Below are 17,500 nucleotides of genomic sequence, written 5' to 3' on the forward strand. Positions count from 1 at the left end.
GAGATCTGATTGGTCAAGAGGCGGGGCTTTAGTACTTGCTCAGATCTTATCCAGAACAAAACCTGGTCCCGACCATAGACTGTAAAAAGAATGAACAGGACAAACTCCCAGGGAAGTGAAGCTTTTATCTTTAGAGCTCCCCCTGCTGCCTGGCTGCAGTATAGGTCATAAATCCCACTCAATGATAACAGATGGGATGTGGGTCAAACTGTAAAGTTTTTTTTACGTCATATTTAATGATGATTGCGTAGTTCTCTTTGTGAATAGCAGTTAAACTAGACATTAGAGTGTAAATAAATGGTGGTTTTGTACTAACCTCTATGATATGAACAAGACATTGGTAGAATTTCCAGTGGGAAAGATACTTAAGTTCTTGGCGAAGCTGGGCTGCGGAACTCATAAGGGCAGTATGCTAAATGGGCGGGGCTTGTTACCAGGGCTCCTCCCACCGGACCCTACTGTGCAAACTCTGGCTCCAAATTATGTCAAGTTTGCAAGCTGGACGCGCCCCTAAGCGCCATATTTTGGCTTCAAGAATGTTGAGTGGGAAAGGTTACAGTGCACGCCCACTGGTCCCAACCAGGTTAGTCAGCCTAAGTTACCATGGTGATTTAGCTCCGTAAGAAGCTATCCAGGGTCGTAGTCCAGCACACACTGATTAAATCCTGGAAGTTAGCGTGTCAAGAGGAAACCTAGCTTCGTAGTAAAGGCCCTTACAGCCTTACAGCAGTATAATGATTTAAAACGTAATGTAGTGCTTTTATATTTAGTCTGCACAGCTATTATAATTTTTTAAAGAGACACAGATGTGAGCATCAACGGAGACAGAAAAGAAAGATTGCATTGTGGAGAAAAAGTAAGTAAGAGACGTTGAGACGAAGCAGTGATGAAGAATAAAGAACAAATGACTCAACAAGAAAAAGAAAAGTGGACAGAGAACAAAGAGCCTTTAATCCATGAAAGATGGACTGACTTCCTGTTTCTACTTCCCACAGGAAGAACTAAACCAGTCTCATGTGTTCACAAACTGTGGCACTGATTAAAAGTGTCAACGTCAACTGACATAATGAGACAAACATAAAGGTTTGCGTTAACAAACAAATCCTCTCAAATCTGAAGCTGCCCCAGTGTGACCAATAGGACCAGTTTGATTTAAAATCAGTTTTGTAAATGTATATAATTTCATTAAAAACATTATATCATAATTTATAACTAAAGTTTTGTAAGATTGAAATCAAACCCAGTAGTGTACCCAATGCTGGTTAGTGTTACTGTTAGTGGTGTTTAAACGTACAGTTTTTAACGTCACATGATGTCATAACTGAGTATGTGAAAGTAAAGAGCTTAAAAGGCTTCTCTGATGTTTCCATCTCTCACCGTCATCGTTGAGAGATTCCACCGACATCGCTCTGGCCCTCAAGTTCAGGGAGTCTGTGGATTGTGACAGAATTCTTCGGATTCCCAGAGGAGAATCATCAGTCAGAGTTCTACGAGACACAGACACTCACGGATTGGAACTTTTCATTGTGGCGTTACAGAAAACACAAAAGTTATTGGAAGGAGATGTGCAAAAACTAAATAGTTCAATAAAAACTGCTCATGGTAACACCTGAATTTCGAAAAAACACTCAAACATCGCCAAAAAGTTTTCATGCTTTCATTAGGAGAAATTTCATACATTTCCATATTGAAATGTGTTGCAAAAGCACTATGGAAACACTTTTTACACAAATACACCTGGTCACATGACCACTTCTCTCCGAGTAAGCATGACGCGGTACGTGTAAACAGAAGAGGAGGCCCAAACATTTCTTAGCATTAAACTTAATAATAATTACTTCAACATTAGACATGAAACAACAAAGGAATGCAGAGAGTTCTAAGGATTAGGGAGGGGCTATATAGACAAAAAAATCATTTCTGGTATTCATCACGATAATAATAAAAAATACGATTCACAAAAACAATAAATAAATAAAACAATTCCCATCTTCAAGTATAAACAGGTCCCTTCCAAACACTGCTGACTCATAGAACTCATGGACTGATATTTCATGGAATATATTAGTGTATGTGTGTCACTCTATTAGTGTTATTGTATGCAGTTCATTTATTTCCTCAGTTAGAATGAAATTATTTTCTAAAAAAAAATAAAAAGCACATGAAAAGCAAAATAACTCCTTTAGTGTTTTTACTGTTGCTGATTTTTTAGGGCCCGAGCACAACGGTGCATAGTTTTTATTAATTTTATTTATTAATTTCTTTATTTCATTTTGGGCTGTCACTCTCTCACAGTGATGATGTCAGAATTCTACAGTGTACTGAATAACTATTACTTCAGTACACTGAGGATTTCCCTGATCTGTTATTTCTTATTGTATTTATATCACGGGGCGACCGTGGCTCAGGTGGTAGTGGGTCGTCTTCTGATCGAGAGGTTGGGGGTTCGATCCCAGTACCTGACTATGTGTTGAAGTGTCCTTGGGCAAGACACTGAACCCTAAGTTGCTCCCAGTGGTCGACTAGTGCCTTGCATGGCAGTCCTGTCCTATTGGTGTGTGAATGTGAGAGTGATTGGGTGAATGAGCTGATATGTAAAGCGCTTTGAGACTGTTTCAGTGGTGATAAAGATCTATATAAATCATGTCCATTTTACCATTTACATCTGTTTTATACCCAAACAGAAACAAATCAAGCACCTACAATTATGGTTTAACCCAACCATCATTCATAGTCATAGCGCCACCTATTGGTAAAAGGAAATCATAGACATTATATTTGCACAGAACATTGCAGGAAAGTTTGTGATATAAACCTTGAAAATGTTCAGCTACGTCTCAACACTTTAACATTTCTGCCACGCCCCAACATGCAACACACCTCAACGTGCGCCACGTCCCAACATGCAACACACCTCAACGTGCACCACGTCCCAACATGAGTGTGGTTGCTAGGACCCGTTGCAGCTTTAATTTTATTTTATATCTGATAATGAGTTACATAAAGTTATGGTTGATAAATCTGACCATAAACAGTAAGCCATGTATTATTTTCTTGGCCTATTTGTTTAATAAAGTCGTTGGCGTTAGCTCTTAGTCCAGTCTTATGTTTCAGTGGGTTAGCTTAGCTTAGTTAGCTTTAGTTGAGTTTCCAGTTCATAATTGCTGCTGCAGGTTCATTTCTGTTGCTGTGTTTGTGGAACTTGGACTGGTTCACTTTTTTGTAGGGTTGTCTGGTCTGAACCAAGTAGCGGTTCATGATCTATGCTGCATGGCAGCTTCAGGTACATGACAAGCACCACCATCTGTGTGTGTGTGAGGGGGCGGTGGCGGTGGCACACACTGCAGAGGCTTTGTGGCGGAGCTGTCGTAGACAGCGTTCCATTCTAGAGAATAATGAATTGTTGACAAAATACATGTGGGAAATTTCGGCCCCTGGAACGAGGTTTTTAGGGACATTCTTGGCTAAATTGTGGGACAAATGGCCTGTGGCCCTCGTTAATTTCAAATATGGGAATTTATCGTTTCTATCGTGGGATGACATATTCTTATCGGTGGGAATGTTTTTGACAATATATCGTCAACGATAACATATCGCACATTCGTATTAAGGACGGTCTGAGCGTCCAACTTTCTGCAGCGAAGTCTGGTGAGATGAGATTTCACGGGAGTTGCGAGGCTCCAGCCAAAAACAACGTTCAATGGAAACACGTTCAAAGCAAAATTATACTTTGTTGACATTCAGAAATATTGTTTTTATTTTGTGAAATGGAAACCCAGCTACTGTTGTTACTGACACCTCAGTTATTAAAGAGTGCAGCTGTCTGTCAGCTGTCACCAAATACCACAGCACACTTCCACTTGTGTAGAGGGGAGGAGAAGCTCACCCTGCTATGTTGTTGGTGGACACACTCTTGGACAGAGAGAGGCTGGAACGACCTCGGCGGGACCCCAACAGAGACTGACGTAAACTGTCCGAAGGGTAGATGGCTGAGGTGGGGCGCTCACGCATCCCTGGAGCTACAGGAGAACATGTGGACGTAGAGGAGGGAAAACCAAATAAGGAGGTACCGTATAAAACAAAGGTTGGTCACGTGCATGTGATGTCTGAAGGATGATCAAACAAAGAGTTGGAGGGTAAAGACGTTTAAAAGACCAACAATGAGAATGAACAGAAAGAGAAAGAGTGAGAGGTGAAAACAGCTGATGGAGACAAGAAGAAGAACTCATTAGTGTCTAAAGTTCTTACTTCTTGAACGCAGCGGGACAGTATTTCTCATGAGGGTCATCTTCTGCTGCTGCGTAATACAACAAACACATTCTGTTATAATGCATAGATCAGACAGGACATGGACATCCACCAGGATTTATTAGACCAGTGTTTCTCAAAGAACTTTCCGCTGACACCTCGTTTGACCAGATCTGAGCATTTTAGCATTTAGAAGTTTTTTGAGGCGATTGAGTGTTGTGCCTCTAGTGGGCGCACTCCTGACTGTACATAGGGAGAATGCACATATTTGGACTTGGGTGGAACAGAACTTTCCGCTGACGCCTTGTTTGGCCCGATCCGAGCATTTTTGGTTATATAATAACCAATGAATAGCAATGTTGGAAATGAACGATCTTCAACCTCAAAATTACCACCATATTGTATTTTTGGCCAAATCCTTATTCCAAAATAAATTAGAAGAGTAATTAGAGAGTATTTGTGCCAAATGTCATGCTTTTACAGTACACCAAAATTATTATTTTTTTACTAATCTGCTGCACTATGGGACCTAAAGAACCTCCCAATGATTCAAGGTAAGATCACAGGTGGGCAGACAAATCCAGTCCATCAGGTGGGATCCCTGAGATCAGCTGCTGTAGCTCCAGGTGCTAAGGTTTGTTTAAGGTCAGGGTTCCCTGTCTGCTCTATAGATCTATAGATCTATGTTAGCAGCTGATTTCTCTGCAGGACCATTTGCTCCTGAGTGTTCCTCTGAGTCTTTACCACTGACTACTTTTAGGTGAACGGCCATATCTCAAAAGTATGATGTATAAGAAGTAAGACAATGATTATTGTGATCTCTGGAATTGGTGGTGGGGCGTTTTTAGAGCATTTTAATGATATACCCTGTAGAAGAATTTTGCGACTTATCAAGCTGTTTATGTCATATTTGGTACCAAAATGTCGACAATAATGAGACACAAGAAAACAATTTGGGTCACTACTAAACCTATTTTGGCCATCAGATAACAAGAAGTGACAAATTAACAGTTAAAAACATTTTGACTACGCAATTAATTTAGTACAAAATTATCCATAACATTGTGAATATACACGGCAGAGCATTATGTATGTTCGGGTCTTTGGTTTCAGCCCTCCGAAAAGGCTAAGCCAGGTTCACACAAATTTCACAACTTGTGTTTGTGATTATTGATAAACCTGAAACAGGGTAAATGCTTCGTTACAAAACACTCATCACACTTATCACCAGTGCTTAATAGGTTCATTTAGCAGTTTCTACATTACCAATGGATCATGTGCTCCTGGCTTTTTGGGCCCCTTGTTGGCTTTACCCTGGCCTTGTCCTGGCCTTCTTTGTCTGGTCATTTCATGCAGAACAGTGACTTTGACGCTAATATTTTTTGCTTTAGTGACACCTCAAACATCTGAACAGTGGTTTCCTTCTATAAAACAGCAAAAACAACACTGAGAAAGGGCTTTTGATGGAACCAGCAGCTCTGTTGGATGGGTTAACATTTTTAGCATGCTTGTCGGTGGCTTTTTAAGGTGGAACATCTGTCCTTAATACTCTACTCCACCATGATCACCATCATCTCCTCCAACACTCTTACTATGAGAACCACCGCTAACCTAAACCTGTTCAAGTGTAAGTTGCCTGTTTTTTTCTTTATCTAATTTTCCAATTCTCTCTCGATCTTCTCCTGCTCTTGTAGCCATCGCCCTACCCTCGTCTGAGATCACGGTCAGATCAAAGGAAGTAACCGTGGTTTTCTACTTCTGCTACCTGTGATCGGGCATCCAAAGAGTACTATTGCCACTCACTGATTCAATAAAATATAGTCTACAAGTAAGATCTTTACATGGAAGTTACGTAAGGCTTTACTGCACCCGTTCCCACTGAAAAACATAATTGATGTTTATAGACATCATTGGCAGTCAAGGTTACTAAACTAAATGACGTCTATAGACGTCAATGGCAGTCAATGAGATAAATGTTGTGAATTGTGGGCGATCATTATGTGGTCTTCTTCGGTAAAGGATGTATCATTGATTCCTAGGCTAAAGGAGGAAGCATTGGGCCTCCTTTCCTTAGTTTTTAGAGAATTGGAACGCTCCTTATCATGGCCGCCACTTAAACACTTCCAGGCTTAAGGAAAAGTGGATAGGAAAGGAGATAGGAGGGAATATTTGGACCATCTCACTCGTTTATTTAGTTCTGCTCCGTTAGTTTGTGTCGGTGTTTGTTCTCATGACCAGTGACCAATGATCCAGAGTTCTTCCTCACGTTCCCCAGTCTATTCAGTACTTCAACCCAGTTTCTTGTGTTTAGCCTCTTCCTGCTCCTTTGTGCTTCTGCCATTATCCCCAACCATTAAAACCATTACAAACTCTGCTGTGGTCCTGTGTGTGAGTCCTTTCACTTTTAATCCACAATATCAGCTGCAGATGGAACTGAAAACTGTTTTATTTCCACACTCCAACAAAAAAAGTGAGCGGAGAAAGAACCATAGCATACGGGTTCATTCGTTCGTTCGTTCGTTCGTTCGTTTATTCATTTAATCATTCATTTTATTACTAGTTGACATCTGTGAGTGGATGGAGCCACAGATTCCCTTTTCCTCCTTTTCTTTTAATTTGATATAATTCATGTACATATCCTTTACACTGAATAAAATAAGACAGAACATCTGCCGTCAACCTTTTAAATCTACTAAAAGAATTCACAGTAGAAGGTTTGCTTATTTTCCCATTTTAACTGATACCCTTAATCTATATACGCTCATCTGTCCTTTATAGATATTGATGAGTGGAAATGGTGAGTCTTACCCTTTGTTTCATCTTGAAGCAGTTTGGCAAAGTGTCTCGACATCGATTGTGGATGGTAACGTTGCATGCTGAAAAATACCAAAAAAACAACAACAGATGAAAAACCAATAACATAAATATATATGGACTGTAGCCTAAACCAGGAGCACTCTAGATCCTGAAGCTTTTCATTTCATCAGACGAACTTCAACCCTTTTTTAAAGTGGTTTGAAATGGATTTGATGTGTGTGTTATTGTTTAATATGGATGTGATTAAAAAGCTCAGTGACGCTAACGTCATTCATGCTAGCTGCTGCTTCTCCTGCCAACATGGCGACGCAAACACAACTAGGCACGTGACGTCTGAGCTCTTTTCCTCTTGTGACACAGACTGGATGCTGCACGTCACCACCGTTCATAGTAAACACACACTTTACATCGCACAGGAGAGAGAGAGCGCGGGAACAACAACAACTCACTTCCCAGACATGTTGGGACTCAACTTCCCATAATGCATCATTATTTAAGGTGGCACCAAGCCTGAAACAGTACAAATTAACCTCTGATGAGCCATGGAGGCCTGGACAAAAGACTGTTAATGAGATCATGTGTTAACTAGGGGCGGGACTTGATTAAAAAATGTATCTAATTAACTCGGGGCTTTGTAATTAATTAATCAAAATGAATCACATTTTAAGTGCATAACAATATTTGCTCTAAAAAGCAACGCTTCTCAATCTGAAAGGAGTGGATGAATGAATCAAATAATAAACACAGTAAACTCAAACATTTTTAATGTGGAAAAAGAAATAAAAAATGTCCCTGGCCAAAATTTAACAAATCTAAGTAAAAGTGCCATTTTAATTACATTATTTACTTTTCACAACAGTGTTGGCTTTAACTGGTTAAAAAAAAAAGAAATCAACATAAAGTGCAACATGCTTTGCATTGAGATGGTACCGGAGGGTTGAATTGATATGCAAACTCTTTTTTTGCACAGGTAACACAGAACCACGCTTTTATCAAGGCTTCCATCAGGTTGTTTGTTGAAATAAAAATGTCCTTCTAAAGGCCCGACCAGCGCGCTTTCATCCAAGTTCTCCTTTTTGGTCGCCTTCAGCCGAGCTCTGACGTCGTCTGACGTGTGCGTCACAGTAATCGGCGTACCGGAAAAAACAAGCAATGACAAACAGCTCCACGCTGTTTATGACGCAAACTGTGCGTTACATATTTGTAACACATTTTATTGTAATTAATTAATTGTAATTAATGCGTTAAAGTCCCACCCCTCGTGTTAACATGATGATAACGTAATTTCAGGATCTGATGCAGAGTCCCCAGGAATGACAGACTAATGGAAACCCTGTGAGCAGTGGACAGGATATGATCAACCACTGAAGAGTTGGTTTATACTGTATAATACTAGAGCTTTAGTCTGGTTCAGTCCGCTGCCTGCTGTGGCTGCTCCGATGCACAACAACAGCTCCAATAACAGCTTCATCCACGTCACAAGGAGCTCGAACACATCCTGGTGTTTTCAGTAAGAAACCAAAGCAGATTAAAGAACACGAAGAACCTAAACAAAGAGTTGGACTGGAGGTCAACACTGACTCACAATCAACCACTTCACATCACATCAGCCCAACATGGATTAGATTTAAGGTGGAAAATACTTTAAAAAGTACTGCAAATGTGTTTTCATGAATTAATGTAGTTTGTTGGTAACATATTAACCCTCGGGGCACCTTTAAAAAAACCTACACTCTTTAAGTTTTGGTACCAAAATGGTACCCTTCATAATTCTGTCATGAAAATGTTATAGACAGATATTTATTCACACTTTTTTCTCATTATTTTCTCATTTCTTCAACAACTCCAGAAATAACCACAGATATAAAGTTGTCATTATATTTCTGTATTTTCTTTATGTTTTTATGCCCTTCATGTCATAGAAAACAAAATATTTTCAATGACAAAAACACAAAATATGCATTTTTTTCAAAAATAAGGTGTAAAATGAAATATTTGGTACAAAGTTATTACAGCTTTGACTAGGTCAATAATTGATTGGAACATTGATTTTGAGGCATTATTACTTTTAGAGCTAGGAGTATTTATTAAAAAACCTACACTATTTGACCATAGGACCTGTTTTTTTACTTTGAAGGTAGAAGCTTAGATTTATGAGGTATTTTTTGGAAAAAAAACCACTGTTAGATGTCAGGATAACTGTAAATCAAATATGTGTTAAAAATGGGAGCCATTAAACACACTGTTGGGTGTAGTGCATACCTGTCCAGTTTTGGATTTGAAAAGAAGGGATATTTTCTCCAAGCTCCAGTATCCCTTATATTTTAAGATAAGTGTACAAGAAATCTAAAATACCCACTTACTAAATAATGTACAATTATGTGATTATAATCTGGTAGGTCGACCTTTATTAACATTAAAATGCTGTAAACATTCCTACTAGGGCTGGTGATATGAACCAAAACTCATATCTCAATATATTTTCTCTAAATGGTGAAATATGATATAAATCTAGATAATTTTATTAAATAAAGTCTGACCAGAAAAACTATTCTGAGTTAAATTTACTGATGTAAAATGTTACACAGCGACATTTATTAATAAACAGCTGATCAATATGTGACACTCATTAATCATCTAACTGAGCTTTACATGTTGTTCTGAGAAGTAAAAGCAGCGACTCATAAAACTAGTATTTTATATAAATAATAAGCTATAATATATATATTAGGGATGTAACGATTCACTCAACTCCCGTTACGATTCGATTCACGATACTGGGTTCACGATACAATTCTCTCTCGATTTATTTTACAAAATGGGACTGTACACAAATGACTGAAAAATATTCCCATTTTTTTTTTGTGGGGGGGGGGGGGGGGGGGGGGAACTAGAAAACACTGTACTATTTCCTTCTATTTTTCATTGTCAAAAGAATCCCTTGATAAACTATTAAAAACAATGCAATTTAAGTAAAAAGAAATCTTGAATGAAATAAATAAAAGAATAATACAAATGAAGAAGAAGCCTATTAATTTAAATTCTGGTTCTATAGTAAACAATGCAAAACTATATAATAGTTCTTTTTCTTTTTAAAAGTGCAACTGAAAATGTATTTTGTGCCTCAACAATTGGACTTAAAAAAAAAACAGTCATTTCCCTGTATTTACGTCAGATATTTGTTTGGACCAGCAGAGGGCGCTGGTAACCCAGTGGTCAGTTGGCGGGCAGATATTCTTGCAGTGAAGAAGAGATGCTATGCTAGCAGACAGAGCTAATAGAAAAACGTGACTTTTACAGATATTCACGTAATATTACAGATATTCTTTCGGCGCTAAAGGGGTAGAGGAATCATTTATGAACATGTTTAAGAGTAGAAGGCGGCTAGAAAGAGAGTAGTAGCAGATTCCGCCCGCCGCCTACGCTTCTAGACAAGAAAAGGATAAATATATAGCGCCCTCTACTGTTTAAAAAAAGTACTGCGATTCAATTTTCAGAGAATCGTTGTGAACCGTGATACCTATGAATTGATTTTTAACCGCCTTTCGATTAATCGTTACATCCCTAATATATATATATGGAATATTATAGTTTTCTATATCGCCAAAATAGAAAACTCTTGATGAAATCTTAAATCTCGATATATCGTCCAGCCCTAATTCCTAAATTATAAAACAGCCTAAATAAAAACATAAATGTGTTTATGAATCACATGTGTTTATTTAATATATTTACAGTTTATACAAGTCAACACATTGCATATTTACTGTTAATTTAACATTGCTTGTCTTTAAGTTAAACATTAACATTTTATTTTATTATATATTTTATTATAATTTCTCATACTCACTCATGTGGTTCTCTGGTATTCACTAATGACTTATTAGACACATTTATTACAGACTTTACATTATTTAACACTTTATAAACAGTGTATATTTGTGGAGCTTGTGATTGGATGATTTTTCATGGTGACTTACGTGGTTCCTTCTGCTGTGGTAGACGTTATAATATCAGTTATTAATCTAACAGAACGTGTAACTGTGTCACATCCTGATGGTCTTTATGAAGATAAACTCTGTTATATTTTACAATGTATTTACACCAGTTCTTTGTTTTTATCACCAGAACGTCTTCATTCATCATCTCTGTTCTGAGTTCTAATCTAATCTAATCTAATCTAATCTAATCTAATCTAATCTAATCTAGTCTAATCTAATCTAATCTAATCTAATCTAGTCTAATCTAATCTAATCGAATCTAATCTAATCTAATCTAATCTAATCTAATCGAATCGAATCGAATCTAATCTAATCGAATCGAATCGAATCTAATCTAATCTAATCTAATCTAATCTAATCTAATCTAATCTAATCTAATCTAGTCTAATCTAATCTAATCTAATCTAATCTAATCTAATCTAATCTAATCTAATCTAATCTAATCTAGTCTAATCTAATCTAATCTAACTGTCACTCAGGCCATTCCAGGTGTGAGTTCTTGCGATGCTAGTGACGGCATTCAGTTTAATAAGACATCTTTTAATTATTATTATATTAAAATATGGGATATTTACAGGAAAATACTAATACGGGAAGATGGTGGGAAAAAGGAATAAAATACGGGAGTTTCCCGGCTAAAACGGGATACTTGACAGGTATGGTGTAGTGGGACATACTGGGGCAGCTCAGCGCCTCCTTGGCAGTGATGCTCTTGTTGCACGCCGTGCACAGCGTGGTTCCTGAAACCGTCATGGAGGTAAAGAGGTGACCGTTGCTGTAGCGAGCCTCTCGTTCTCTCGCTGCTTTCTCCTGCTCCCGCATTCGTTCCCTCTCTTTGTTCTGGAAAAGAAGCAGAGCCGTGTTAGGAGAGCGTAGGACCTCCTTCAGTTCTCTGACTCCACACTTTCTTCTTGTGTCTAAAGATAGAGTGGACTGAGAAGATGAGCGTCGCCATAGTAACAGCTTCCTTGCTTATCCTGCTATCTGACATATTAATAATATAAAGACATGATTATTGTATAAGGAAAAGATTACTGACACAATTTGATCAAGATGTATTTTAGTTACAGTCACATATATATCACAACTGAGCATTGTCATTGGTTTAGCATGTAAAGAGTTCTGAACTCATAGTCTGAGGCTGTTTGTTGTGTTATTGGCCTCCTGTTGTCATGGTTACTTGGGGAAAGGTGAAAAGCAGAAGTGACCTTGTGCAGATTGCTCAGAATTTCAACCGAAACTCTGAATTATATTATTTATTTATTATTATTATTATTATTATTAGTGATCAATGGGTCCATATATGACGTAGCTCACTTTATTGAGAGCCTAGATTCCCAAAATGGGGTAGGGGTGCCCCCAGGGGTAAGCTAATTATCATAGCGGGTACGTGAATAAAAATAAAAATAAAAAAAACACTGACAAGATTGAAAGCTAGAATATAAATTCAACAGTAAATGTTACGGCTCGGTTAATGCTAATGCTAGGCTATTGCTATAGCTAGGCTATTGCTATAGCTAGGCTATTGCTAATGCTGGGTTAAAGCTACTGCTAGGCTAATGCTTGGTTATTGCTATTGCTAGGGTAATGCGAGGTTAATGCTAATGCTAGGGTAATGCTAATGCTGGGTTAAGGCTAATGCTAGGTTATTGCTATTGTTGGCTAATGCTAGGCTAATGCTAGGCTTATGATAATGCTAGGTTCAAGCTAATACTAGGTCAATATTAATGCTAGGCTAATGCTGATGCTAGATCATGCTATTGCTAGCTAATGCCAAAGACAAGCTAATGCAGTGCGACGCGGAACAGCATCTGCATCCGCACTTGCATTTTCTTCAGGAAATACAAATATTCTCGTTTAGGCCGTATATTGTCACATGTGAATTCTAGGGTCTGATTAGAGCGACTGCATCAGGCAGAACTTTTGTGAGCCCAGAGTTTAAAACACACACTGATCACACAGCGAAGCCTTGGAATATAAACGTTAGAGTGGAAGCCTGTGAGTTACTCTAAATCAGTGATTCCCAAACATTTCACAGTCACGTACCCCTTCAGACATTTAACCTGAAGCCCTGTACCCCTACTCCTGCAGACTTAAAAACATCACAATGTAGTTCTACAGTGAATTGTACCGATCCTGTTGAGAAATAATATATCCATCCACCCATTTTCAGACCCGCTTGTTCCTGTTTTTCAGGGTCGCAGGCGTCTGCCGGCGCCTATCTCCGGCTCAAACTGGGCACAAGGCGGGTGTACACCCTGGACAGGGCGCCAGTCCAGGCACCCTGTCCAGGGGCACAGACACAAACAACCACTCACACTCACATGCAATTTAGAGACTCCAATAAACCTAACAGTCATGTTTTTGGATTGTGGAAGGAAGCTGGAGTAACATTCTACCAGACCAAATCTAAACCCCACAGACAGTTGAATCCAACTCAAAACCTTCCTCTTCCATAGAAGACCTGACTCACCTTCTGCTTCTCAAAGAGGGTCATATATTCTCTGCTCCCTTTCTCCCACCGTATCTGTCCTTGCTGCTGCTTTGTTTTATCTGCTTTTGTGAATCGAACAGCAGCCTCTATTTGCATCTCATCCAAATCTGGAATTCTGGAATTGATCAGTTGGTCTCTCAATGCCATCGACCAAACTTTTTCAACAAAAACAACAGGCAATGGTGAGCCCGCCTATCTGAGCGGTACATTTGCGGCTGGATATGTACTCGACCCTTGGAACAAGTGGCGAATTGTGTATTTGTCAATTCTTTCCATGGAAGATTTGGAAGATATCTACATGATTGGAGTTATGGGAGTAAACTTGCTGCTGCTGTTTTGGGAAGGCTGTCAGTCATTTCTGAAGGATAGAGCAGGGATCTCAACACTCAGACTCGTGTGATAAACGACCTCAAAAGCAAGCAGGAGGCTGCTTTGGAAAGTGTACACAGAATTGAATAGAATCTTGGAGAAGTTGAATGCTCGGCTCGCTAGTTAAAAGGCCTCCTTATTGGATTACCTGCTGAGAGCCTGAATTGAAAACAAATCGCTTATCATCTTTGGCTCCCAAAGCCAGCCACTCAAGGTTGGCTCATCTACACCAGGTTGTTGTGCAGAAAGATTTTGCGTGTCCCCCATCCTCCTCTCCCCCACCGCCACCTGGAACTTTGTTTCTGAACCAGATCTACTCAAGGTTGTCACACGTCATCTGACTGTATCAGGAAGGAAGCGAAGCGATTATATTTCAACGCGTCAGTAGGCCATCTGTCCGCTCTCCCTCCCCTCAAGTTACAGTATAAGGGAGGCGGGTGAAGCACCCACAAGAGGCTGCACGTGCACGCCCCCCAGCGGCTGGCAATTTTGGACGGGATGAAACTGAAATGAAATTTCATTGCTCTGTTGCTCTGTAACATGTGCAATGACAAATAAAGCTAATTCTGATTCTTATATTTTCAAACCGACTTTTATTCCTATGCACCAGTGCTTAATTAGCAAATCTTTAGGTCCCGGAACACAGGCCGCATGTTGTTCTGGCAGTAAGAGAGAGTCAAAAATGTCACAGAATACAATTTTTTTTTAAGTGCCTTTTGCTAACTAAATGGGCCAATAATATCACGCGAACACAACCAATCAACCTAAAAAAAAGAATGATGAATCAGCATTAAAGAAGCACATTTCGGAGCATCTGTCTCTCACTCTCAGTGACAGCTGTCAATCCTGCCATGTTTCAGCACCAAGGACAGCACAGAATCACCGCTAATTTAGCCACTTTCATCACAAAGGTCACCAAACTTTCAGAACACAAAAATCCACAAATACTAAATATTTGCAAACTTTCAACACCCATAACCCATAAAGGTGCGTTCACACCGAACGTGACTAAAGTGACTAGATTCATTTCATAATCAATGTAAATGATAAAACCTCAAGCAACGCGACTTGGGTGATTTGAATTTTTCAAGCAACTTCATGCAACAACTCCCTCGGCCGTCACTTGTGTAGAGCCGAGGCAGCAACTCCTCCCCCACTACAGTGAGAAGGCTGCAGCAGGAGGGCTGTACACTTCCTCAACTAACCGGGGCAATGATGACTATGATAAGTGCTGAAACGTACGGCCAGAGAAGAAATGATCAGCCCTCCCAGCGCTCTTCCTCACTCAGTTTTCACATTCAGTTTTGTGTGTACAATGACATTTCCAGTGATTTACAGTTGTGTGCGAAAGTCAGGGCACCCCTTTAAAAACAGCATATTTTATATATTTAAAAAGTTATATTCATATTTACTGTCTCTCTGGTATATGGGAAAAAAAGACAATATTGTCAGGAAACATTATTGCATAGTTACATTTTATTTTATAAATTGAACAAAATTACAAAAATGAAAAACATAATTTTGGCATGTGCAAAAGTCGGGGCACCCTACAGCATCAGTACCTTCAGTACTTAGTAACACCCCCTCTGGCAGATATCACAGCTTGTAAACGCTTCTTATAGCCAACAACAAGCCTCTGGATTCTATTATTTGGGATTTTTCCCCATTCTTCCTTGCAAAAGGCTTCCAGTTCTGCAATATTCCTAGGACGTCTTGCATGCACAGCTCTTAAGATCTACCCACAGATTTTCGATAATGTTTAAGTCGGGAGACTGTGAAGGCCATTCCAAAAGTGTCAGCATTTTGTGCGTTTCGTAGACCAAATGACTAAACATCACTATTTCCTGGTACGGCAGAGACGCTGCACAGTCTCACTCCAAGGAGCCAGGAGGAGGCCACACCCTCTCCCAAAGGCACATTGCTGCTCTGCCTCTGTTCCCATAGCGTGTTTTTATGCAGTCAGTTCCCCGAGATGACAACCATTTACGTAAAAAGGCAGCTCTAACCGTGCTATTCTAAATGCTATACGTACGTTCACAGTGCATTAGTGAATTGATAGAGTGTGGCAGCTGCTACGTTCTCTAGCTAGTGGGCGGGATAACACTACAGTCAAGATGACAGCGCTAGAGATGATGAAGAAACTTTGTTTTGAGGAAAAACGACAGCTTTTAAAAGATGGAGACCAACACCTGAGCTACCAGACCTTCAGTAAAGGTAAGGTCAGAACATTGTTGGTACTTTCTACAGTGAATGGAACAAAAGGAAGGATTGACTTTGTGGATGTTCCTCACTGAGGCTGTTCTGAGTTGTTGTTGTTGTTATTTTCTCCATGTTTCTGTGTTTCCAACACAAACAACAGATGTGCTGCCATGTCATGAGATATATGTTGTTGGGAGAGTATGGAGGCTATATTAAATAATTGTTTATGTTTCTTTAATGGTGTTTATGATGTTGATTTTGTTAGATTAACACTTGCCAGCAGAAACATATGAAATTGTCATTGGTGGTCTCGATTTGCAACGTGCCTACCCAACCCTAGTGGTCACGGCACGTCACTGATGTACTTATTATTCCACTTTCAAATAAGCTCTTGTTTTAAAGCAGTCATCTGAAAAGGCAGCAGCTGTTATGATGAGCAGAGGAAATGATCCACACGCTGTTATCTCTCAGCTGTTTGCTGTGACGGAGCTGGAAGCGGGGGAGGGTATGAGTTTTATTTTAATTTATTTAATTTGTTTGTTTAATGTATTTTAATGCTGTGGGCTGAGCTAAGGAAGAGATCATGGGGGGGAGGGGCTCTGCTGGTCCTATGGAGGACTCAGCTGTATTTACACCTAAAATGGCTGCCGTCAGAGTTTTTAAAGATTACTCAAACATACATGATTGAACCAAGGCAACACTCCAGGTATGTTTTTAATGAAAGAATGACATAGTAACATGATATAAATCTTGAAAAAGTTGATTTTACATTATACCACCCCTTTAAGGACAGAGTTTCTAGGCACAGCTCGGGCATTGAGGGGGTCTGGTTTGGGGGCCTCAGGATTGGGTCACTGTTTTTAACAGATGATGTGGTCCTGTTGGCTCCATCAGACCATGACGTTTAACTCTCACTGGATCAGTTCACATCCCAGTGTGAAGTGGTCAGGATGAGAATCAGAACCTCCTAATCTGAGTACATGGTTCTAGACCAGAAAAAAGGTGGAGTGCCTTCTCCTGGTTGGGGATGAGGTCCTTCCCCAAGTGGAGGATTCAAGTATCTCAGGGTCTGGTTCACAGTGAGGGAAGGATGGAGTGGGAGGTGGACAGGAGGATTGGTGCTGAGTCTGCAGTGATCCATGGTGGTGAAGAGGGAGCTGAATTCTGGATTTACTGGTAGATCTTGGTTCCTACTCTCACTTATGGTCATGAGCTTTGGGTCATGACCCAAAGAACAAGATCGTGGGTACAATCAGCTGAAATGAGTTTCCTCCGCAGGGTGGCTGGGCTCTCCCTTAAGGTGCACACCGTTCAGATAGAACGCGACTAAAGCAACTGCGACTTGAACACAGTGGCACATTTTGTTGCTCCA

The 17,500-nt window shown here is 39.7% G+C and overlaps 1 protein-coding gene across 1 annotated transcript in view; it reads right to left on the minus strand.

Moving 5' to 3' along the window:
* The window catches only part of LOC114471827 (rho guanine nucleotide exchange factor 2-like), a 59,822-nt gene that overhangs the window by 40,963 nt on the left and 1,359 nt on the right, over nt 1–17,500 (minus strand). The window contains 5 exon segments of the mRNA XM_028460762.1: nt 1,378–1,487; nt 3,887–4,019; nt 4,249–4,297; nt 7,057–7,124; nt 11,744–11,906. Of these exon segments, the coding sequence (XP_028316563.1) occupies nt 1,378–1,487; nt 3,887–4,019; nt 4,249–4,297; nt 7,057–7,124; nt 11,744–11,906 (523 nt within the window).

The sequence above is a fragment of the Gouania willdenowi genome, chromosome 11 (genome assembly GCF_900634775.1).
Source record: "Gouania willdenowi chromosome 11, fGouWil2.1, whole genome shotgun sequence".
Taxonomy (NCBI): Eukaryota; Metazoa; Chordata; class Actinopteri; order Blenniiformes; family Gobiesocidae; genus Gouania; species Gouania willdenowi.